General features: G+C 44.4%; 1 protein-coding gene across 2 annotated transcripts in view; it reads left to right on the top strand.

Annotated features, from left to right (window-relative positions):
• The window catches only part of LOC143767663 (uncharacterized), a 113,794-nt gene that overhangs the window by 72,520 nt on the left and 16,194 nt on the right, over nucleotides 1–25,080 (top strand). Inside the window, exons 1-6 of one of the 2 annotated variants that reach the window (XM_077256130.1) lie at nucleotides 494–866; nucleotides 1,985–2,134; nucleotides 2,264–2,443; nucleotides 2,527–2,650; nucleotides 2,734–2,831; nucleotides 3,011–3,101. In XM_077256130.1, coding sequence (XP_077112245.1) covers nucleotides 2,063–2,134; nucleotides 2,264–2,443; nucleotides 2,527–2,650; nucleotides 2,734–2,831; nucleotides 3,011–3,101 — 565 coding nt within the window. In that variant the 5' untranslated portion in view covers nucleotides 494–866; nucleotides 1,985–2,062. Of the gene's footprint in view, nucleotides 1–493; nucleotides 867–1,984; nucleotides 2,135–2,263; nucleotides 2,444–2,526; nucleotides 2,651–2,733; nucleotides 2,832–3,010; nucleotides 3,102–25,080 lie in introns of those variants that run through there. The other variant, XM_077256129.1, reaches the window with a different exon arrangement.

The raw sequence follows: 25,080 nt of genomic DNA on the forward strand, positions 1-25,080 counted from the left end.
GGGGCAGCTCACATCACCGTTTTATTTCTCGTCCGTTTTCAACGTGCGAGTCAAATCGCAGCATGCTACGATTGTCACCGACACTCGGCCGAGCCTCGGCTCACTCACACCCATATAAGTCTATGGCTGCGAGTGAGACAACGCACATCACTCAGATATCATCCAAGTGATGTGTGATATACGCTGACCCCGGCAATGGAGGAGATGGAGAAACTAATTTCTCCGCCTCCTCCACAGCTGTGCTCCGATCCTCTATTTGCAAGACGCTCGGAGCACAGACGCACAACACTTGGCTCCTGCTCACAGCAGAGCAGAAGCAGCCGAGGGTCATTAGCATATCGCATCCGATGTCATAAGCTAGTGTGACCCCGGCCTTAGGGGAAGTTTCCATGTAGCATCTTCCCTCTGGATATCATTCACTGAGGCCTCTGATCATGTGACCCCCTGACTCCTCCCCTCCTGTGACCTCATCACAGGTCCTGTGCGCACAGAGCAGCCATATATGTGGAGGTCGGTGCTGAGACTCCATTATTCTCTATGTGGAGTGCGGCTCTGTGGGTGGAGGGATGTGGAGATTCCCCATTACTGGCGCATTAATACTATAAATATATTGCACAGGGGAAATCGCAGCCAATTCCCACAAGAAGAATCCTGGAAACACAGAATTAGAAATGATTCTTTCTCCGCAGTTTCTATAGGACTTAATACATTCCTGATTCCGGAGAGTAATAGAAATACGGCAGAAAACAGAGGAAGAAAGTTAAGAGAAGAAACTTCATAGAGAGACACTGAAGTTACAGACGGCATTTAACCCTTTGGGAGAAAGTGATTCCAGCAATTTACAGAGTAAATCAGAATTGTAGCAGGTAAAGACCCCAATATCCACAGGTGTCCCTTCTAATTGGGGGAAACTATCCCCTCTAATAATCCTCGGACAGTTCTGACAAACAACGAAAAGTGCCCCTTTATGGAGGTGACAGAAAGTCTGTTTAGTCCCTTTAGCTCCATAGTATCAGCTCTAATCCAATGGTGAGAGAGCGATTTACCCTGAAGAGTCACAGATTGTGGGGTTGTTATAAAATGTTATATTTAGGGGGTTTGTGAAGGAAACGTGTCTTAGTCTAATAGTACAGTGCCCCTCTCTTGGCCTCCACACAGTGTAATGTTCTCCCAGTATCGATATCCTCCACACATTATGATAATACAAGATGCCCCACAATCTGCTACCACCGACACCACTAGATAATACATTCTCACTTATCCCCATTCTTGATACCGTACAGTGCATTTTTCTTGGTTCCCACAAACAGTAAATGTTTCCACAGTACCTCCATCCCCAATTTTTTTTGCTGTTTATTTTTTTCATGTACTTTATGGAAAACTACAAGAAAATGCTAAAAAAAATCATATCCAGAGACAAAAAAACACTTAACATAGAGACATTGGCCTAACATATCTCCTGTTTTGGTTTTTACAAACCAGCTTTTATAAAAGCCTCAAACTTCTGTGTGTGAATCAGAGCTGAGATCTAACATGATAGAAGATTACAATGCGGGGAAGACTGGAAACCTTCATATAGACGGCCGGTGGTGATGGAGTCAGTGACGGACTCTGGCCAAATATGTTTCTAGAGCCGTAGTAGAAGATGAAGATGTCGTCCTCATCATGAAGTCGTTATTTCTCCTGTCCCGTGTAATGAATATCTCCTGCAGTATTGCTAATGCCGATTCCAGTGTCGGTAAATGAGACGAGAATTAGCGTTATGGAAGATGAGTCTATGAGGAACGGATTCAGCTGCCGACTCCGAGGAAGAAACTGCTTGTTGTCTGTGGCCTAAATATATAGGTTTTATTAGTAGATGGAAAGAAGAAAACTAAATACTGTAAAATAATAAATCTCATATGTTTCCCTTGTTATCTCTAGTAATTGTATTATTACACAGGATTTTTATGATGTTACATCAGCTCATCTTCTTCTCATTCAGGTCTCTACAATATCGGATCCTCTCAGTGAAGATCTTCTGCAGAATAGAATTTACCTGATTTACCCATCAAGGATTGATATGGACAGAGACAAGATGGCGGAGAGGATATTACACCTCACCCTAGAGATCCTCTTCCGGCTTACTGGAGAGGTGAGAGATTCTGATGATGTCACATTACATCATTCTTATCTATGGGAATAACAGATGGACAGAACTGGAGGGGTGAGGACTCTGGAAATGTCTGTAGTGAGATTTATTAATGTGTCTCTCCATAACCAGGATTACACAGTAGTGAAGAAGACCTCTAGTGAGCGCTGTCAGGACCCTGTGTCTGAGGGATGGGGAAGACCCCTGAGCCCAATCACGGGACCTCCACCTCACCCCCTGATACATGAGGACATCAATGACCAGAAGATCCTAGACCTCATCTACAAGATGATTGAGCTGCTGACTGGAGAGGTGACACTGCTGGGAATGCTGGGACATTATACAGTAATGCTATGAAGGGATCGGGGGGATGACTTTATCATTGTATGTGTCAGGTTCCTATAAGGTGTCAGGATGTCGCTGTCTATTTCTCCATGGAGGAGTGGGAGTATTTAGAAGGACACAAAGATCTGTACAAGAACGTCATGATGGAGGTTTCCCAGCCCCTCACATCACCAGGTAATAGACAGGACTAAATACACACGGCCTATAATTATCTGTATGTAAAGAATGAATTCAGTCCCTGTATGTGTTTCCTCCAGATCTATCCAGTAAGAGGACAACACCAGAGAGATGTCCCCGTCCTCTTCTTCCACAGGACTGTAAACAGGAAGATCCCAATATTCCTCAGGATCATCAGGTAGATGGAGAGGAGGTGTCAGGAGATCTCCCCTATGATATATAGATGGCTGTGAAGGTCTTGTGCTCAGTCGTGTTTTATCCCTCAGTATTATATGTTTTATACTTGTGTAATGAGAACGGTGGAGATGGCAGGATTAGAGCTGATCATAGATGTGACTTTTACAATATTTGTTTCAGGGTGAAGATCTGACCCATATTAATACTACAGAGACATATGTGAGGGGTGATGAGCGGTGTAAAGAGGAGATTCCTACATATGACTCCCCAGGTGAGTAGTAACCACTAAATGCAGGGAAGTCACAGATTCTTCTCAGTCACCGGCTGTGGCTTATTTATCGGTGGTGTAGTCCGGCCGTATCACAATCGTGCGATCACCATTTTGCCTCTAGACCACAACATTCTCCTCCACCCAAAACTGCACAAATGACTTTGGGCATTAAAAGCCCTTTTCTATAGAACCTATAGCCTGGAGGATCCACCTACCCCCTTGGTTTAGGAGACGCTGACTTATCTGCCCAGATCTGTAAACTACAAAGCCAAACTGCGTACGTAGAAAGTTTTGACAAGTTAGAAAATCACTTGAGGAAAAGTATTATGATGGTCCTGTAAGAGAAAGCGGAGGGTAATGATGCTGTTGGCTTCCTAGAACCCTGATATCTTATTGGATGAATCTCCCTTCTCTCCCTTCTGTGCTGCTGAATGTGCTCATGTGGTCCCTACAAGACCAGGTCCAGTCTTTCTGGCCAAGCTTCACTTTTATGATTGACAAGAGTAAATGTGCAGTGAGGGAAACGTGTGAATTTCTGTACAATAACAACAACAGAGTTTCCCTTTATCCTGACTTTTCATTTTGTATTAAAAACTAATTTCAAGGAGGATTGTGATAAACTACATATAACACACTACACCTGTGCCATGATATATCTCTGAGCTGTGCGTAGCTGATGGCTGTAATATACATTTATTCACGCCTGCAGGAGATGTGTTGGCATGGCTCGAGTCCTGGTTTCATGGATTCACTCCACATCATAAATTACATTATGTTTTCTGTCATAAGGAATTCAGATTACTGCACAATCTCTCCTGAAATGGGGGCGCTAATACTTTCTTTAATCTTCTGGTCAGGACTCATAGTAGCTCCAATGGTCCACCATAAATGAGGGCAACTCCGGTTTACTGTTGGAGTTCTCCCCTTGAACATACGTTGTTGTTGGGAATGTAACTTAGAATAAAAAAAAATTCTTTTTTTACCTGCTCATTCTGTATGATAGTTTGATTGTGGTGGGATTGATCTGCCTGACTTAGGTGAGTCTGTAACTCCCTCATAGTCTTAAAAAAAAAAAAAAAAGCTCTCCATCTCCTCTTCCAAATGCCTGAGATCCAAATTTAAAGGGACCCTGTCAGCAGGATTGTGCACAGTAACCTACAGACATTGTCAGGCCAGCGCCTTTATACTGATTACACTGATACCTGGTGATGAAATCCGACTTATGAGTGTTGTTTAATCTTTATTTGTAGTTTTCAGTTAATGAGATTCTCGTGCTCGGGGCTGTGGGCGGGGATTTAATTGCTGCTCTGATTACATATTCATCTGTATTGGCTTATGACAGGTCACTGATCCCTCACTGACCTGCCCCCCATTTTACATAATGCATATAATAGTGGATATTATTGTTGATAATGCCTATAATATTGAGGCTATTGTGAGGCTTAGAAAATAAATTACATCCAGCAAAATGTCACCGGCGATGGCGGCGCCTGGGCAGTAGCATCTATAAGTAAGAGATAGATGATACTGGACAGTCGCCACCGTGACACATTGCTGGATGTAATTTATTTTCTAAGACTCACAATAGCCACAATATTATAGGCATTATCAACAATAATATCAACACTATTATATGTATTATGTAAAAATGGGGGGGGGGCAGGTCAGTGAGGGATCAGCGACCGGTCAGAAGTCAATACAGATGAATATGTAATCAGAGTACAACATAAAACCCCGCCCCGGAGCACGAGAATCTCATTAACTGAAAACCACAAATACAGTTTAACCCCTTCACCCACGGAGCTTTTTTCGGTTTTGCTTTTTCATATTTGGCTCCCCTCCTCTCCAGAGCCATAACTTTTTATTTTTCTGTAAATATGGCCATGTGAGGGCTTATTTTTTGCAGGACGAGTTGTACTTTTGAAACACACCATTGGTTTTACCATGTCGTGTACTAGAAAACGGGAAAAAAATTCCAAGTGCTGTGAAATTGCAAAAAAAGTGCAGTCCCACACTTGTTTTTTGTTTGGCTTTTTTGCTAAGTTCACTAAATGCTAAAACTGACCTGCCACTATGATTCTCCAGGTCATTACGAGTTCATAGACACCAAGCATGTCTAGGTTCTCTTTTATCTAAGTGGTGAAAAAAAATTCAAAACTTTGTTAATAAAAGTGCCATTTTTCTGATACCCGTTTCATATTTTTTAAAGCATTTTTTTTTTTTTTTTAACTTTTGCCATGCTTCAATAGCCTCCATGGGAGACTGGAAGCTGTCATAGGCTAATCGGCTCTGCTACATAGGAGCGATTGTTCAGATCACCTCTAGCAGAATTACTGCATTGCTATGAGCGCCGACCACAGGGTGGAGCTCACAGCTATCTGGCATCAACAACCATAGAGGTCTCAAGGAGACCTCTGGTTGTCATGCCAATGCACCGACGACCCACAATCACATGATGGGGTCAGCGGTGCGCTTATTTCCGGCCCGATGGCCAGAAGCGCGCGTTAAATGCCGCTGTCAGAGTTTGACAGTGGTATTTAACTAGTTAATAGGCACAGGCAGATCGTGATTCCACCCGTGCCTATTGCAGGCACATGTCAACTGTTCAAAACGGCTGACATTTCCTGGCTTTAATGCGAGATCACCGCCGGAGCCCACATCAAAGTGGGGATTCTGTCCTCAGACATACTATTCTGTCCAATGGCAGAAAGGGGTTACACAACAACTAGAAGACGGATTTGATCACCAGGCATCATTGTAATCAGTATAACTGCGCCAACCTGACAGTGTCTGTAGGTTACTGTGCACAATCCTGCTGACAGGTTCCCTTTAAGACATCTCCGCTCTGCACTACTATACACAGTTCTCCTTAAATGTGTAATATTTCTTCTTGAAACTCATCTAACAGAAAATATTGGAGCTTACGATAGTATAGATTGTGAAGTCACCGAGCCCCATGCTCTAATTACCCCAGAGAGGTTTCACCACTAGCTACTCATTTATTACTGATGGAGACTGTTCAGTTTGAGTATTTCAGCAGATGTTATTGTCTATAGTCACAGTTTTTGATTACAGTAGTGTCCAAAATACTCTGATTTAACCTCCTCACGCAGCCAGTTTTGTGTTTTCCTTATCAGACCCCATTTTTCAAATCTGACGTGTGTCACTTTATGTGGTGATAACTTTGGAATTATTCACAAAGGATAATCGGAAACAAATGGATCTTACAAACTATTTTCCAGCTTTGCACAATACCCTATATACGATTGTATACTACTCTCTGGGCAGATGACAGTGTTCAGAAGGGAAGGAGAGCCATTTAGGTGTTTGAATGCAGATCTAGCTGGAATAGTTTGCAGACTCAATAAATTGGGTCACCTGGCAGCTCAAAAGGTGTCCACCATGAACAAGCTTGGCACTATCTTTGTTTTCCATATCCCAAGGATTGCCTTGCTCATCTCCCTTTAACACCCTTACAGGGATCTGGACTTACACTGGGACTCCTAGGCTTGGTCCATGGTGATACCTGCTATTCTGTGGTGTTAGATGGCAAGAAGAGTATTCAGGTAGCTGGGTTACAATCAGGACAGAATATAGAATCAGAAGACACAAGAGTAGTCAGTAAACGGGCCACGGTCACAACAGGGAACAAATACACAAGCAGCGGATGAGCACAGAGGACTGAATGAGAGGAGAACAACGCTCTATCTGGCAGATCCTGGCAATGTGATTTGAGCTTTAGTAGGGTGTGATATTTTCCAATTGGCTGTAGTATGGAACAGATTACTCCAGCTGGACAGCAGGAACACATCCCAGATGACATTGGACACACCATGTGCAAAGCCCTAATATAACTAAATGACAGAAAACCAGAATAGTCGAACTCCACATAAAATGATTCCATTTTATAAATTAATTCACTGAGGTTTTTAATCTATAGGAGGAGTGAATATTTTGACTCCACAGCCACTTTCCCGAAATGAACGTGCAGTGGATGTTGGAGAGTGAAAATTACACATTTGCCATTTTGTTACCCAACACATAGTGCCCAGATTGTGCTCCAGGAGACAAACACTGTAAATTAAGTGGACTCTTCTCACTATAATATTGCTAAATACAGGGATCCTACATGTTTGAGCACACTGCAAGACTCCGATTTTGCTGGACTGGTTTAGAGAAAGTTTATTGCTTTTCAACAGCTTTTGAGCCGCTAATAGTGTGGGAACCTCTCTTTTTCTATTGACAGATGATGGACCTGAGTGGGGACTTGTTTTTTGTGAGATGACAATTGGTATTATTTTCACCTACATAACATTGATTGGTTTCTTTTTATTCGATATTTGGGAGGCAGAATGAGCAAGCAGTTGAACACCACACTCTACTGGTTCATCCAATAACGCTTTCTATTATGGCTCATACCCATTTGCGAGAAAAACAGACTGAAAAAATGGACGAGTGCTATGCGAATGTCATGTGAGTGTAATGCAATTTTTCCATGGAACATCCATATGACATGCGTATGCAATCCGTATGCATTGCGATTTTTAACATGAGGTTTTACATACAACAGTTCTCTGTATGTAAAAGCTAATGTTAAATTCGCATTGTAAAACACGACTGTGTACATCGTTTTAAAACCAAATAATCTGCAAAACATATATACAATATAAAATATATATTTAAAAGCCGGCAGATGCTGCATACAATATAGAATAGGTTAGAATAGATAGAACAGAAATTTACACATAGCATAGGTGTGTTTGTGTGTCGAAACATGTCGTTCATAAGGGATTGAGTGTATGCAATACTGTTATTGAAGAAATCTGGAACTTTTTAATGGATAAATAAAATGTATATTTTACTCTACCATTGGACTGATCGCTGGAGAAACAAAAAGAGATATATATATTGTAAGAGTCATGTCGGTCTGGTAGTCGGGGGAAGGTATATCTCGCCCAGGTACTTGTCCTATGTGAATTAGGCCGCTCAGTATTTTCAGGATACTCAGGGGTTAATAAGTGTAGGAATAAAGGATGACCAGCTGGCGGTTTTCAGCGTCAGCCTGGGGCACACAGAATGCCTGTCTGTGTGAGACAAACGTGAGTGAGAGCTGTGCTCATGATCTGTGTAATGTTAGCTGGGAGGGAGAAGCCCCCCAGTTTTTAGATAGCAAGGTATTTGTTTAGTTAGCGCCGGACAGGCTAGGATTTATTTTTATGTTTTTGTTTTCTGTATTTGCTTTCACTTTAATAAACCTGACCTGAGGTCAGTCAACTTGGAAACCTGCTGTCGCCTCAGAGTTCAATGCACAAACCACGTGACCTTTGACCCCAGCAAAGGCAATCCCGGAGTGTTTTGTTACATTGTGGTGGAGAACGCGGGCAGCACGTGGCACAGGCGACAGTATGGAAGACGTGGTGAAAGCCCTAGTACAGTCCACTGCCGTACAGCAGCAGGCCACTGCCGCACAGCATGAAGCTAATCGCTTGATGGCCGCACAGCTGAAGGAGTTAGTGGACATGACGGCTGCAGACCACCACCTTCTCCAACAGGTGGCGCAGCGCCTGGTGAGCATGCCTGAGGTGGACCCAGAAGCAGAGTTCAGAAGGATCCATGTGAGTCGATACTGGCAAAAGTTGACCGCAGAAGATGACGTCGAGGCGTACCTGACAACATTTGAGCGGACGGCGTTGAGGGAGAAGTGGCCGAAGGCACGATGGGCCGATTTGATTGCTCCGTTTCTCTCCGGCGAGGCCCAAAAAGCTTACCATGACTTAGACCCGGAAGTTGCTCAGGACTTTGAGAAGCTGAAAGTTGAGATCCTGGCCTGGCTAGGTGTGACGACAGCTGTCTGTGCGCAGAGGGTACACCAGTGGACATACCAGCCAGATAAACCGCCGCGGTCTCAGATATTCGACCTGATCTACTTGACAAAGAAATGGCTGCAACCCGAGGTACTGACAACCCCAGAAATAATTCAGCGGGTTGTCCTGGACAAGTATCTGAGAGTGCTACCTCCAGCGCTGAAAAGGTGGGTAAGCCAAGGAAATCCCACGACAGCGGATCAACTTGTGGAGTTGGTCGAGCGTTATTCCGTGGCAGAAGGACTTCCCGATGAAACCGCTAGCACCCGGTCTGTGCCTTCTCCTCGTGGAAGCGGTAAGACTGTTCCAGCGACTACGGGTGAAGGAAAATTGCCAAAAACTGTGGGGGAGGAACCCGGGACTGCTCGCACTCCGAGACCGAGAGTATGGAACGGTGGTCTCAGTAGGGGGCCTGTTAGGTGTTACCGTTGCCGTGAGAAGGGCCATGTTTCTGCGAACTGTCCTGTTACCACTGAACCCATGCAGTGCGATGTTATAGACTCTAAGAAACGCATGTCTTTGGTTACACGGCTGGTGAATGTGAATGCGGATCAAAATGATATAACAAAACACCTGTGTGAATTATCTGTTGATGGGAAAAGTGTTGTGGCATTACTAGACTCTGGAAGTGTGGTGACTCTGGTGAAAGCTAGTCTGGTGGCACTTCCGTCTGGTTCGTCTGACAAATTCTCTGTAACGTGTGTGCATGGTGACACCTGCTCGTACCTAACAGCGGTCATACCGATTTCCACTCCCTATGGGTCTGTGCAACACAAAGTGGGACTCGTTCCCGCATTGTTACATGATATAATCCTGGGTAGGGATTTTCCCAATTTCTGGCAGTTATGGGAAAATCAGTTGCTCCTTCGCGGTAGCTGTGAACCTTCCCCCATGCCATCTGGAGGTCCCGAGTTCCTAGACGAGACCCCACAGGAAGATGTTGCTGGGGAGGTTATTGAACCCAACCCTCAGTACCCCTTCTCCGTTATGGCGGGGGAAACGGAGGAAACTGAAGAAACTGAGGAAACTCAGCGAGGGGCGGAGGCAGACGGCCATCCAGCACCCTGCCTGCCAGATTTGGGAGTTCAGTTGGATAACTTCCACAGCGAACAAATGAAAGATCCTACCCTGACTCAGGCTAGGAAAAATGTAAAAGTGATAGATAACGTACCCGTGGAACCTGACACTAGGCTAGCGTACCCGTACATGGTTCTTGAAAATGATTTACTCTACCAGGTAGAAAAAAAAGGGTAAGACACTGTGCAACAGTTAGTGGTACCCAAACCTTATCGGCGGAAGGTACTGGACCTGGCCCACGGACATATAATGGGGGGACATCTGGGGGTACAAAAAACCATAGAAAGGATATTGCATTGTTTTGTGTGGCCTGGAATACACAATGATGTGCGTAACTATTGTGAGTCCTGTCCAGAGTGCCAAATCTCGGCACCTAAACCTCGGTTCTGTAGCCCTTTGGTACCCCTCCCTATCATTGGAGTCCCTTTTGAGAGAATTGGGATGGATCTGGTTGGGCCCCTTCCCCGGTCCGCACATGGGCACCAACATATCCTCATCATCATGGACTATGCCACTCGTTACCCAGAAGCCATCCCTTTGCGTAACACAGCTACCAAAACGATCGCCAAAGAGTTGGTACAAGTGTTTAGTCGGGTGGGAATTCCAAAACAGATACTCACCGACCAGGGGACTCCCTTTATGTCAAGGGTGATGAAGGAGCTCTGCAGACTCTTGCAAATAGACCAGTTGCTTACATCTGTCTATCACCCTCAAACAGATGGCCTGGTTGAGCGGTTCAATAAAACCTTAAAACAGATGCTCCGGAAGGCGATAGACAAAGATGGGAAGAACTGGGATTACTTGTTACCCTATTTGCTGTTTGCCATTAGGGAAGTTCCCCAGTCTTCCACAGGATTCTCGCCTTTCGAGCTATTATACGCCCGTCGTCCCCGTGGACTGTTGGACGTCGCAAAAGAAACCTGGGAAGGTCAAGTCACTCCCTTTAAAACGGTGACAGACCATGTAACGCAAATGCAGGACCGTATTGCTGCTGTCATGCCCCTTGTTAGGGAACATATGTTACAGGCCCAGGGAGCCCAGAGGCAAAGTTATGATAGAGGCGCCAAGGTCCGTACGTTTGCACCCGGGGATAGGGTGTTGATCCTAATTCCTACGGTGGATAGTAAATTTCTGGCGAAATGGCAGGGCCCTTTTGAGTTCGTGGAACGAGTTGGTGAAGTGAACTATAAAGTGCACCAGCCTGGTAAGAGAAAACCAGAACAGATTTATCATGTGAATCTGATAAAACCCTGGAAAGACCGCGCTGCCCTGACAGCGGATCTGTCCCGTCCGGTTTGCTCACCGACCATACCGGAGGTGCAGATTGCCGAGACTCTCTCTGAACGTCAAAAAGCTGAGGTTAAGCAGTTTTTGTTACAGAACCAACAGTTTTTCTCGGAAAAACCTGGCCAGACTAGGCTAGTGAAACATGAGATTGTCACAGAGCCTGGTGTCACAGTTCATGTGAAGCCATACCGGATTCCGGAAGCACGCCGTGAAGCCGTCTCCCGGGAGGTGAAGGCAATGTTGGACTTAGGAGTCATTGAAGAGTCGCACAGCGCCTGGTCCAGTCCAATCGTGTTGATACCTAAGCCGGATGGCTCTATACGGTTTTGCAATGACTTTAGGAAACTGAATGCAGTTTCTAAATTTGATGCGTACCCTATGCCCCGGGTCGATGAGTTGATTGATCGGCTTGGTAAAGCCCGATACATTACGACCCTGGATCTAACAAAGGGGTACTGGCAGATCCCTCTGGCCGAGGCGGCCAGAGAGAAGACGGCATTTGCTACACCGGAAGGGCTGTTCCAGTATATCTACATGCCGTTTGGACTTCACGGAGCCCCAGCAACGTTCCAGAGATTGATGGATCGAGTCTTGAGGCCCCACAGGCAGTACGCTTCGGCCTACCTGGATGACATCGTAATCTACAGCATGGACTGGGAAGCTCACCTCCGGAAGGTACAGGCGGTGATTGATGACCTGAGAGACGCAGGCTTAACGGCGAATCCCAAGAAATGTCACATCGGCCTTGAAGAAGCCCGATACTTGGGCTACGTGATTGGCAGAGGAGTGGTTAAACCCCAGATCGACAAAATACAGGCAATTCAGGGCTGGCCGCAACCAGTGAACAAGAAACAAGTTCAAGCTTTCCTGGGCATTGCCGGCTATTATCGCCAGTTCATACCCAACTTTGCGGCCATGGCTACCCCCTTGACGGATCTTACCAAAGGGAAGGATTCCGTCATGGTAAAATGAACCTCAGCAGCTGAAGAGGCCTTCCACAGTCTGAAACGGGCTTTGTGCTCTTAGCCCGTACTAGTGACTCCTGATTTCAGCAGCGAGTTTGTGGTGCAAACTGATGCTTCTGATACTGGTGTCGGAGCTGTACTTTCCCAGGTAAGGGACGGAGTCGAACACCCAGTCCTCTATCTCAGTCGGAAACTGAATGTACATGAGCAGAGGTATGCCGTTGTTGAAAAAGAGTGCCTAGCCATCAAATGGGCTCTCGACTCCCTCAAATATTACCTGGCAGGTAGGAAGTTTAGGCTGGTCACGGACCATGCCCCTCTCAAGTGGATGCACCTCCACAAGGACCGTAATAGTCGGGTAACCCGGTGGCTCCTTGCCCTGCAGGCTTACTCTTTCACGGTGGAGCACCACCCCGGGGTGCAGATGGGGAACGCTGATGCCCTGTCCCGAGTACACTGTTTCGAGAGTATTCTTGCTCGACCTGAGTGGTCTGAGCAGGGGGGGAGGATATGTAAGAGTCATGTCGGTCTGGTAGTCGGGGGAAGGTATATCTCGCCCAGGTACTTGTCCTATGTGAATTGGGCCGCTCAGTATTTTCAGGATACTCAGGGGTTAATAAGTGTAGGAATAAAGGATGACCAGCTGGGGGTTTTCAGCGTCAGCCTGGGGCACACGTGAGTGAGAGCTGTGCTCATGATCTGTGTAATGTTAGCTGGGAGGGAGAAGCCCCCCAGTTGTTAGATAGCAACGTATTTGTTTAGTTAGCGCCGGACAGGCTAGGATTTATTTTTATGTTTTTGTTTTCTGTATTTGCTTTCACTCTAATAAACCTGACCTGAGGTCAGTCAACTTGGAAACCTGCTGTCGCCTCAGAGTTCAATGCACAAACCACGTGACCTTTGACCCCAGCAAAGGTGATCCCGGAGTGTTTTGTTACAATATATATATATATTGTATCGCTTAAAAAAAAAGCACTAAAATCCCACATCCTAGATGTCACTGAATGAAATATTCCAGTTGTAAATCTTTATTCATTACATTCATTACATAGTGGAATGTGTTGAGAACAATAAAACCTAAAAATGATCAAAGTAAATGGAAAGTGGAAAATGAAGTTACGTGCTGATCCAACTTCAGTGGAAATGCCTCAAGACAAGGAAATGATGCTCAGTAGTGTGTGGCCTCCACGTGCCTGTATGACCTCCCTTCAACTCCTGGGCATGCTCCTGAGGAGGCGGCAGATGGATCTCCTCCCAGATCTGGACTGTCTGTGGTGAAATGTGACCATTGGTGGATGGTGCGAGACATGATATCCCAGATGTGTTCAGTCGGATTTCGGTCTGGGGAATGGGTGGGCCAGTCCATAGCTTCAATGCCTTCAGCTTGCAGGAACTGCTGACACACTCCAGCCACATGAGGTCTGGCATGGTCCTGCATTAGGAGGAACCCATGGCCAACCGCACCCGCACATGGTCTCACAAGGGGTCTGAGGATCTCATCTCGGAACCTAATGGCAGTCAGGTTACCTCTGGCGATCCCATGGAGGGCTGTGCGGCCCTCCAAAGAATTGCCACCCCACACATTTACTGACCCACTGCCAAACCGTTCATGCTGAAGGATGTTGCAGGCAGCAGATCGCTCTCCACGGTATCTCTAGACTGTCACATGTGCTCAGTGCTAATCTTTCATCTGTGAAGAGCACAGGGCGCCAGTGGCGAATTTGCCAATCCTGGTGTTCTGTGGCAAATGCCAAGCATTCTGCATGGTGTTGGGCTGTGAGCACAACCCCCAATGTGAATGTCAGGCACTCAGACCATCCTCATGGAGTTGGTTTCTAACCGCTTGTGCAGACACATGCACATTTGTGGCCTGCTGGAGGTCATTATGCAGGGCTTTGGTAGTGCTCCTCCTGATCTTCCTTGCACAAAGGCTAAGGAAGTGGTCCTGCTGCTGGGTTGTTGGCCTCGTACGGCCCCCTCCATGTTTCCTGGTGTACTGGTCTGTCTCTTGGTAGCACTTCCAGCCTCTGGACACTACGCTGACAGACAAGGCAAACCTTCTTGCCACAGCTCGCATTGATGTGCCATCCTGGATGAGCTGCACTACCTGAGCCGCTTGTGTGGGTTGTAGAGTCCGTCTCATGCTACAACGAGTGTGAAAGCACAACCAACATTCAAAAGTGACCAAAACATTAGCCAGAAAGCATTGGTACTGAGATGTGGTCTGTGGTCTGTGGTCCGCACCTGCAGAAGCACTCCATTGTTGAGTGTGTCTTGATAATTGCCAATTTCCATCTGTTGTCTATTCCATTTGCACAACTGCCTGTGAAATTGATTGTCAAACAGTATTGCTTCCTAAGTGGACAGTTTGATTTCACAGAAGTTTGATTTACTTGGAGTTATATTCTGTTGTTTAAGTGTTCCCTTTATTTTTTTGAGCAGCTAATGCCACCGTCCCTGCTGTAAATTACTGGGGAATGAAAGAAATGCTGGGAGCGGAGCTTCAGTGACTAGCGGTGACGTCACTGAAGCTGAATCTTCTGGCATTTTCCCACGCTCAAGAGTTCATCTGAGTTTATGCCGGCAGGGAGCGCAGCTTCGGTGACGTCACCACTAGTCACTGAACCTGCGCTCCCAGCATTTCATTCATTCCCCAGTAGTTTACAGCCAGGGAAGGTCGCATTAGCACCGCACCCAGCTGTAAACTGTATGTACCCCAGATATGGATTACGGTGTGGGACTGACTTTATGCTGGACAGGTATGGGTATATTGTTGGTTTCTTATTTTTCCATTTTTTACAGGAGATTGAGGGCTTCACATGAATTAATAGTAACAATAAAATGGTGAAATAGTGTTTAGTGTTTTATTTCATTAAAAGACTTTATTCTGCCTGTGTGTGTGTTTATTTAACCCTTTACAAACTTTAGGATTAGAAATGGATAGGTGTCTTATTGACACCTCTCCATGACTAAGCCAGCTTAATGTCACCTTACAATACAAAGGTGACATTAACTCCTTATTACCCCATATGCCACCACTACAGGGCAGTGGGAAGAGAGAGGCTAAGTGCCTGAATTGTCGCATCTTACAGATGCACCTTTTCTGGGGTGGCTTGGGACAGATGTTTTTAGTCATGGAGGGGGCAATAACCATGGTCCCTTTATAGGCTATTAATATCTGCCCTCAGTCACTGGCTTTCCCTTTCTGGCACAGAAAATTGCGCGGGAGCCCATGCCAGTTTTTTCTGTGAAAAGACTCTTTTATTAAATACAGGTCCCAAATTTTACACACACATAATCCTAATAGTATTAGTCACTGACATATATAAATCTAACTTTTCAGCAATGGTTTACTGTACAGTCATATGAAAAAGTTTGGGCACCCCTATTAATCTTAAGCTTAATGTTTTATAAAAATTGTTTTTTTTTGCAACAGCTATTTCAGTTTCATATAGCTAATAACTGTTGGACACAGTAATGTTTCTGCCTTGAAATGAGGTTTATTGTACTAACAGAAAATGTGCAATCTGCATTCAAACTAAATTTGACAGGTGCATAAGTATGGGCACCCTTATCATTTTCTCGTTTTAAATACTCCTACCTACTTTTTACTGACTTACTAAAGCACTTTTTTTGGTTTTGTAACCTCATTGAGCTTTGAACTTCATAGCTAGGTGTATGCAATCATGAGAAAAGCTACTTAAAGTGGCCACTTGCAAGTTGTTCTCCTGTTTGAATCTCCTCTGAAGAGTGGCATCATGTGCTCCTCAAAACAACTGTCAAATGATCTGAAAACAAAGATTATTCAACATAGTTGTTCAGGGGAAGGATACAAAAAGCTGTCTCAGAGATTTAACCTGTCAATTTCCACTGTGAGGAACATAGTAAGGAAATGGAAGAACACAGGTACAGTTCTTGTTAAGGCCAGAAGTGGCAGGCCAAGAAAAACATCAGAAAGGCAGAGAAGAAGAATGGTTAGATCAGTCAAGGACAATCCTCAGACCACCTCCAGAGAGCTGCAGCATCAACTTGCTGCAGATGGTGTCACTGCATCGGTCAACTATACAACGCACTTTGCACAAGGAGAAGCTGTATGGGAGAGTGATGGGAAAGAAGCCGTTTCTGCAAGCACGCCACAAACAGAGTCGGCTGAGGTATGCAAACGCACATTTGGAGAAGCCAATTTCTTTTTGGAAGAAGGTCCTGTGGACTGATGAAACCAAGATTGAGTTGTTTGGTAATACAAAAAGGCGTTATGCATGGCGGCAAAAAAACACAGTGCGTTGTATAGTTGACCGATGCACAGTGACACCATCTGCAGCAAGTTGATGCTGCAGCTCTCTGGAGGTGGTCTGAGGATTGTCCTTGACTGATCTCACCATTCTTCTTCTCTGCCTTTCGATGTTTTTCTTGGCCTGCCACCTCTGGCCTTAACCAGAACTGCACCTGTGTTCTTCCATTTCCTTACTATGTTCCTCACAGTGGAAATTGACAGGTTAAATCTCTGAGACAGCTTTTTGTATGCTTCCCCTGAACAACTATGTTGAATAATCTTTGTTTTCAGATCATTTGACAGTTGTTTTGAGGAGCCCATTATGCCACTCTTCAGAGGAGATTCAAACAGGAGAACAACTTGCAAGTGGCCACTTTAAGTAGCTTTTCTCATGATTGCATACACCTAGCTATGAAGTTCAAAGCTCAATGAGGTTACAAAACCAAAAAAAGTGCTTTAGTAAGTCAGTAAAAAGTAGGTAGGAGTATTTAAAACAAGAAAATGATAAGGGTGCCCATACTTATGCACCTGTCAAATTTTGTTTGAATGCAGATTGCACATTTTCTGTTAGTACAATAAACCTCATTTCAAGGTAGAAACATTACTGTGTCCAACAGTTATTAGATATATGAAACTAAAATAGCTGTTGCAAAAAAAACAATTTTTATAAAACATTTAGCTTAAGATTAATAGGGGTGCCCAAACTTTTTCATATGACTGTATGTAAACCATGTCTCCTATCCTGCTGCCTTCTGCAATGATATTGCAGAAGCCGACAAATGAACTATCAGCTATTGTGCTATCTTTCTATGAAATATAAAGATATATATGTGTGTGTCACATATACACTCACCGGCCACTTTATTAGGTACACCATGCTAGTAACGGGTTGGACCCCTTTTGCCTTCAGAACTGCCTCAATTCTTCGTGGCATAGATTCAACAAGGTGCTGGAAGCATTCCTCAGAGATTTTGGTCCATATTGACATGATGGCATCACACAGTTGCCGCAGATTTGTCGGCTGCACATCCCAAAGATGCTCCATACAAGGCAGGATGGATCCATGCTTTCATGTTGTTTACGCCAAATTCTGACCCTACCATCCGAATGTCGCAGCAGAAATCGAGACTCATCAGACCAAGCAACGTTTTTCCAATCTTCTACTGTCCAATTTCGATGAGCTTGTACAAATTGTAGCCTCAGTTTCCTGTTCTTAGCTGAAAGGAGTGGTACCCGGTGTGGTCTTCTGCTGCTGTAGCCCATCTGCCTCAAAGTTCGACGCACTGTGCGTTCAGAGATGCTCTTAGGCCTACCTTGGTTGTAACGGGTGGCGATTTGAGTCACTGTTGCCTTTCTATCAGCTCGAACCAGTCTGCCCATTCTCCTCTGACCTCTGGCATCAACAAGGCATTTCCGCCCACAGAACTGCCGCTCACTGGATTTTTTTTCTTTTTCGGACCATTCTCTGTAAACCCTAGAGATGGTTGTGCGTGAAAATCCCAGTAGATCAGCAGTTTCTGAAATACTCAGACCAGCCCTTCTGGCACCAACAACCATGCCACGTTCAAAGGCACTCAAATCACCTTTCTTCCCCATACTGATGCTCGGTTTGAACTGCAGGAGATTGTCTTGACCATGTCTACATGCCTAAATGCACTGAGTTGCCGCCATGTGATTGGCTGATTAGAAATTAAGTGTTAACAAGAAGTTGGACAGGTGTACCTAATAAAGTGGCCAGTGAGTGTATATCTGTATTATATATAGTGGTGCAGTGACTAATGCTGCAGCCAGGGGGCACTGTGTTGGCTACTCAGGATACGCATGGAGGCGTAGCGGGGTTTGTGAAACAGGGTCTGGCATGATTGTAAATGGCCGGTATGTGTCACAGAGGGAGTCTGCCCTGTAAGCCATTATTGTTGTTCTGTGACTTGTAGTTCCATAAGAGTTGTGTTTGTGTAGCTTTAAAGGGCAGGCTTAGAGGGTTTGTTAGTGAGCTGGGTGGGACTGACTAACCACACACCTCCCACCTATGGAGGTGGTTACAGATACAGAATGTGACCAGGGTTTGGGTCACATTTTCAGAGTGTGTGGACCTGAATGGTCAGTGTGAGGTCCTGGATGGCCTGTGTGTCGGAATGTCTTGGAGTGGAGTGTATTCCTGGAAGCACATGGTGAGGCAATGCACTGAAGGCCTTGTGTTGGAAGTTCCTGGGACTGGCCTTCCTGAATAGCAAATGGAGAGGCCATATGTGCAGAGTTTGTGACAGCACTGCGTTGGGGAAGCTACCAATCCTTCTGCGGGTCTGGTCTATCTGAAGTGCCCTGGTCACAAGGACAGTGATCCCAGTTAGGCAGCTTCCCTGGGAACCAGGCTTGAAATGGAAAGAAGGTGGGCACCACTTAATAAAATACAAATATACCATACAGCCAGGTGCTACGCAATGCGCAACCAGAGTTATAGATAGTAAAGAAAAAGAGCACAAAATATAGTGCACACAAGGCAATAATAAAAAGAAAGGCTTTATCACAACAACAATCCCAAGACAGACAAAAAATACAATTAAAAGCAGTTAAAATCATGATGGAGCGACATGCAAGACAATGAAAGGCAAGTACCGTATATACTCGAGTATAAGCCGAGAATTTCAGCCCATTTTTTTTAGGCTGAAATTGCCCCTCTCGGCTTATACTCGAGTCATACCCAGGGGTTGGTAGGGGAGGTGGAGTGGCAGCTGTCTAAGCATACTCACCTGCTCCTGCTTCCCCGGTGTCGGCAGCTTCTTCCTGTAGTGAGCAGTCACATGGTACTGCTCATTACAGTAATGAATATGCGGCTCCACCCCTATGGGAGTGGAGTTGGGTCCATATTCATTACTGTGAAGCATCTTATGGGGTCATAATCCGCATTTGTGGAGCATTATATGGGGCAAATGTCTGTATGGAGCATCTTATGGAGCCATAATCATCATTTGTGTAGCATTATATGGAGTGTATTTTGTATGGAGCATCTTATGGGGCTCCTGATTCAATATGGATATTCAAAAACACTTAACCTACTGATGTCTCAATTAATTTTTCCTTTTATTGGTATCTATTTTTATTTTTGACATTTACCGGTAGCTGCTGCATTTTCCACCCTAGGCTTATACTCGAGTCATTAAGTTTTCCCAGTTTTTTTGTGGCAAAATTAGGGGGGTCGGCTTATACTCGAGTATATACGGTAAATAGGAAATGTGCAAAATTACAAAAATCTTCAAATCTGAAAAAAAAATTATAAAAATGTTATAATATATAGTGTTTAACAGGCTATGTAATATAGTAATGAAATGTTCAAAAAACTGTAGTAAGCCAACTGATCAATCTCCCTTATCACATATAAAAACCCACCTGACAATTGTCATATATACAAAATATAAACATGCATGAATCAATGTATGAAGTCATAGATCACCAGAGTGGAGACAGTCCATCAGAGGCTCAAGCACACATGCAAACACTCAGAATGTGTTTGTAACAAAATGCTAAGGCAGAAATAAGCCAAATAGGGATCACATGTGTGAACAAGCCCCCATGGTGAGAGAAGTCACCAAGTTTCTCAACAAAGACCGCACAAATATCTAAACATACTTACTAAGTCAGCATGCCCTAGCTCTGCCCAACGCGTGTCGCTGCCTCAAAGCAGCTTCATCAGGGAAAGTTGTCATAGTGTGAGTCAGAACCCGAATTATAGAAAGCAAGTGCACTTGCAAGTGCACTCAGGGAACGCCAACACATGTGAGCGGCCTCCACTGAGTATTTACAATCAGATGGAGAGAAAGTCCAGTGGCCAATGCGCACGCGCTAATTCAATCATGTGCGATCCAGGAAAAGAGGCTACTGAGTGTCAAATGCCGGAGCCAAGCATCCGGTCATCAGTGCGCATGCGCAAATTGGTCCCATACATTCCGCAGTGCCTGAGAAGAATGGTTTACGTACCAAATACCGGAACAAAAAGTGCAATCTGGAGAGCACCAGCGCAGGTAAAGTAAGTAGGTAACATATCAGAAAAAACAGTATTATTTATTTAACCCCTTTCTGACACTAGATGTACTACCCGTCGAGGTTGTATGGGCCCGTATGACCACCGATGGGATAGTACGTCTAACGCGATCAGCCGCACTCACGGAGGGAGCACGGCCGGGTGTCAGCTGACTATCGCAGCTCACATCTGGCACATTAACCCCTGGAACACTGCGATCAAAGATGATCGCAGCGTTCCGGCGGCACAGGGAAGCATCATGCTGTGATGGCGTTGCTCCGAGGGTCTCCTACCTCCTCCCTGCAGGCCCAGATCCAAAATGGCCGCAGGGGGCCTTCCGGGTCCTGCAGGGAGGTGAATTTCAAGCGCCTGCTCAGAGCAGGCACCGGGAAGCCTCCCTGCAGTGCCTGTGTGATCGCTTATCTGACACAGTGCACTGCAAAGTGTCAGATCAGTGATCTGTCACTATAATGTGATGTCCCCCCCGGGGCAATGTAAAAAAATAATATATACATGTGTAAAAAAAAAAAATTCCTAAATAAAGAAAAAATATATACCGTATATATTGTTCCAATTAATACATTTCTTTATCTAAATTTTTACAAAAACAATAAAAGTACACGTATTTAGTATCGCCGCGTCCGTAAAGACCCGACCTATAAAACTGTCCCACTAGTTAACCCCTTCAGTGAACACTGTAAAAAAAAAAAAGAGGCAAAGAACGACGCTTTATTATCATACCGCCGAACAAAAAGTAGAATAACGCGATCAAAAAGACAGATATAAATAACCATGGTACCGCTGAAAACGTCATCTTGTCCTGCAAAAAACGAGCCGCCATACAGAGTCATCAACGAAAAAATAAAAGTTATAGTCCTCAGAATAAAGCGATGAAAAACAATTATTTGTATATAAAATAGTTTTATTGTATAAAAGCGCCAAAACATAAGAAAATTATATAGATGAGGTATCGCTGTAATCGTTCTGACCCGAAGAATAAAACTGCTTTATCAATTTTACCAAACGTGGAACGGTATAAGCGCCCCCCCCCCCCAAAAAAAAAAAAAAGAAATCCATGAATAGCTGGTTTTTGTTCATTCCACCTCACAAAAATCAGAATAAAGAGCGATCAAGAAATGTCACATGCCCAAAAATGTTACCAATAAAAACGTCAACTTGTCCCGCAAACAACAAGACCTCACATGACTCTGTGGACCAAAATATGGAAAAATTATAGCTCTCAAAATGTGGAGACGCAAAAACTATTTTTTTGCAATAAAAAGCATCTTTTTGTGTGTGACGGCTGACAATCACAAAAATCCGCTAAAAAACATGCTATAAAAGTAAATCAAACCCCCCTTCATCACCCCCTTAGTTGGGGCTAAAGTTAGGGTTTGGGTTGGGGCTAAAGTTAGGGTTGGGGCTAAAGGTAGGGATTAGATTACATTTACGGTTGGGATTAGGGTTGGGATTATGGTTAGGGTGTGGTTAGGGTTATGTTTGGGATTAGGGTTAGGGGTGTGTTTGGGTTAGGGTTTCAGTTAGAATTGGGGGGTTTCCACTGTTTAGGCACATCAGGGGCTCTCCAAACGCGACCTGGCGTCCGATCTCCATTCCAGCCAATTCTGTGTTGAAAAAGTAAAACAGTGCTCCTTCCCTTCCGAGCTCTCCCGTGCGCACAAACAGGGGTTTACCCCAACATATGGGGTATCAGCAGGGCCGGACTGGCAATTGTGGCAAATGCCAGAAGAGCCTGTCTGGCCTTGGGCCGCCTTGTCTGCTACGTTGTTAACAGAATCAGTGGTCTCAAGACATCCATATTATTAAGATTTGTGGTGGAGTACTAAGTCGCTGACTCCGTCACTTACCCCGGAAGGCCACGGGAGTCATTAGAAATATTGGTCTTGTAGTAAATATTCCTTTCCTCCATCCAGGGTAATATTAGTAATATATCCTATCTGGGGCACGGGGACAGCATGGGCCAGTGTAATTTCAAATGCCAGGACTGAATTTCAGCCCCAGTCCGTACCTGGCATACACCCAGGGCCGAACTGGCAATTCTGGCAAATGCCAGAAGGGCCTGTCTGGTCATGGGCTGCCTTGTCTGCTACGTGGCTAACAGAATCGGTGTTCTCAAGACACCTATACTGTTAAGGGTTGTTATGGAGCACAAAGTCACTAACTCCGTCACTTACCCCAGCAGGCCACGAGTATCATTAGAAATATTAGTCTTGTAGAAAATCTTCCTTTCCTCCATCCAGGGTAATATTAGTAATATAGCCCATCTGGTTCTTGGGGATGGGGACAGCAAGAATTTTTATTTTCACTGCTCTGCGTTATAAACTGTAGTGAAACACTTGGAGGTTCAAAGTATTCACCACACATCTAGATAATTTCCTTAGGGGGTCTACTTTCCAAAATGGTGTCACTTGTGGGGGGTTTCAATGTTTAGGCTCATCAGGGGCTCTCCGAACGCGACATGGCGTCCCATCTCAATTCCAGTCAATTTTGCATTGAAAAGTCAAATGGCATTCCTTCCCTTCCAAGCTCTGCCATGCGCCCAAACAGTGGTTTACCCCCACATATGGGGTATCAGCATACTCAGGACAAATTTTACAATAACTTTTGGGTTCCCATTTCTCCTGTTACCCTTGGTAAAGTAAAACAAATTGGAGCTGAAGTAAATTTTTTGTGAAAAAAAGTTAAATGTTCATTTTTTTTTTAAACATTCCAAAAATTCCTGTGAAACACCTGAAGGTTTAATAAACTTCTTGAATGTGGTTTTGAGCACCTTGAGGGGTGCAGTTTTCAGAATGGTGTCACACTTGGGTATTTTCTATCATATAGACTCCTCAAAGTGACTTCAAATGTGATGTGGTCCCTAAAAAAAAATGGTGTTGTAAAAATTAGAAATTGCTGGTCAATTTTTAACCCTTATAACTCCCTAACAAAAAAAAATTTGGTTCCAAAATTGTGCTGATGTAAAGTAGACATGTGGGAAATGTTACCTATTAAGTATTTTGTGTGACATATCTCTTTGATGTAAGGGCATAAAAATTCAAATTTGGAAAATTGCGAAATTTTCTAAATATTCGCCAAATTTGAGTTTTTTTCACAAATAAATGCAGGTAATATCAAAGAAATTTTACCACTATCATGAAGTACAATATGTCACGAGAAAACAATGTCAGAATCATCAGGATCCGTGTTCCAGTGTTATAACCTCAGAAAGGGACAGTGGTCGGAATTGTAAAAATTGGCCCGGTCATTAACGTGCAAACCACCCTTGGGGGTAAAGGGTTTAAAGGTCACAACCCCAAGAAAAAATGAATGACAAAATAAGAAAACATATTTTTTTTTTAGAAAAATTTCTTTTTTTTCTTCTTCTTCTTTTCCTCTCCTTATCTATCTTTTTTCTTTCTTCTTTTTTTATAAATAAATAAATAAATAAATAAAAGAAATGAATACAAAAATAAACAATGAAACATACAACACCTAGTAAGCACATTTTGATGGCATACACAAACTGTGCAGAGCAAAAGTTGGCATACCTTTTATGGGGAATATGGATGAGGGAACCAAGCAACAAAAAATGCACCGTGTTCCAAAGAGGTATGATCTCTATTATCCTTCATTACCTTATCCCTCTGCTATCCCTTCCCTGTCTCAATATCTTCCTCTAATCCCTTTCCCGCCTCTTTTCCTGGATCGCACATGATTGAATTAGCGCGTGTGCATTGACCATTGGACTTTCCATCTGATTGTAAACACTCGCACGTGTTGGCGTTCCCTGAGTGATTATATATATATATATATATATATATATATATATATATATATATATATATACACACTATATGTGTGTATGTGTTGTAAGAGTCATGTCGGTCTGGTAGTCGGGGGCAGGTATATCTCGCCCAGGTATTTGTCCTATGTGAATTAGGCCGCTCGGTATCTTCAGGATACCGAGGGGTTAATAAGTGCAGGAATAAAGGCTGACCAGCTGGAGGTTTCAGGTGTCAGCCTGGGGCACACAGAATGCCTCTGTGTGAGACAGATCATGAGCACAGCTCTCACTCACGTTTATGTAATGTTAGCTGGGAGGGAGAAGCCCCCCCAGTTGTTAGATAGCAACGTATTTGTTTAGTTAGCGCCGGACAGGCTAGGATTTATGTTTTGTTTTCTGTATTTGCTTTCACTTTAGTAAACCTGACCTGAGGTCAGTCAACTTGGAAACCTGCTGTCGCCTCAGAGTTCAGTGCACAAACCACGTGACCTTTGACCCCAGCAAAGGCGATCCCGGAGTGTTTTGTCACATTGTGGTGGAGAACGCGGGCAACGCGTGGCACAGGCGACAGTATGGAAGACGTGGTGAAAGCCCTAGTACAGTCCACTGCCGTACAGCAGCAGGCTACTGCCGCACAGCATGAAGCTAATCGCTTGATGGCCGCACAGCTGAAGGAGTTAGTGGACATGACGGCTGCAGACCGCCACC

This window comes from Ranitomeya variabilis, chromosome 4 (genome assembly GCF_051348905.1).
Source record: "Ranitomeya variabilis isolate aRanVar5 chromosome 4, aRanVar5.hap1, whole genome shotgun sequence".
In the NCBI taxonomy this organism is placed as follows: Eukaryota; Metazoa; Chordata; class Amphibia; order Anura; family Dendrobatidae; genus Ranitomeya; species Ranitomeya variabilis.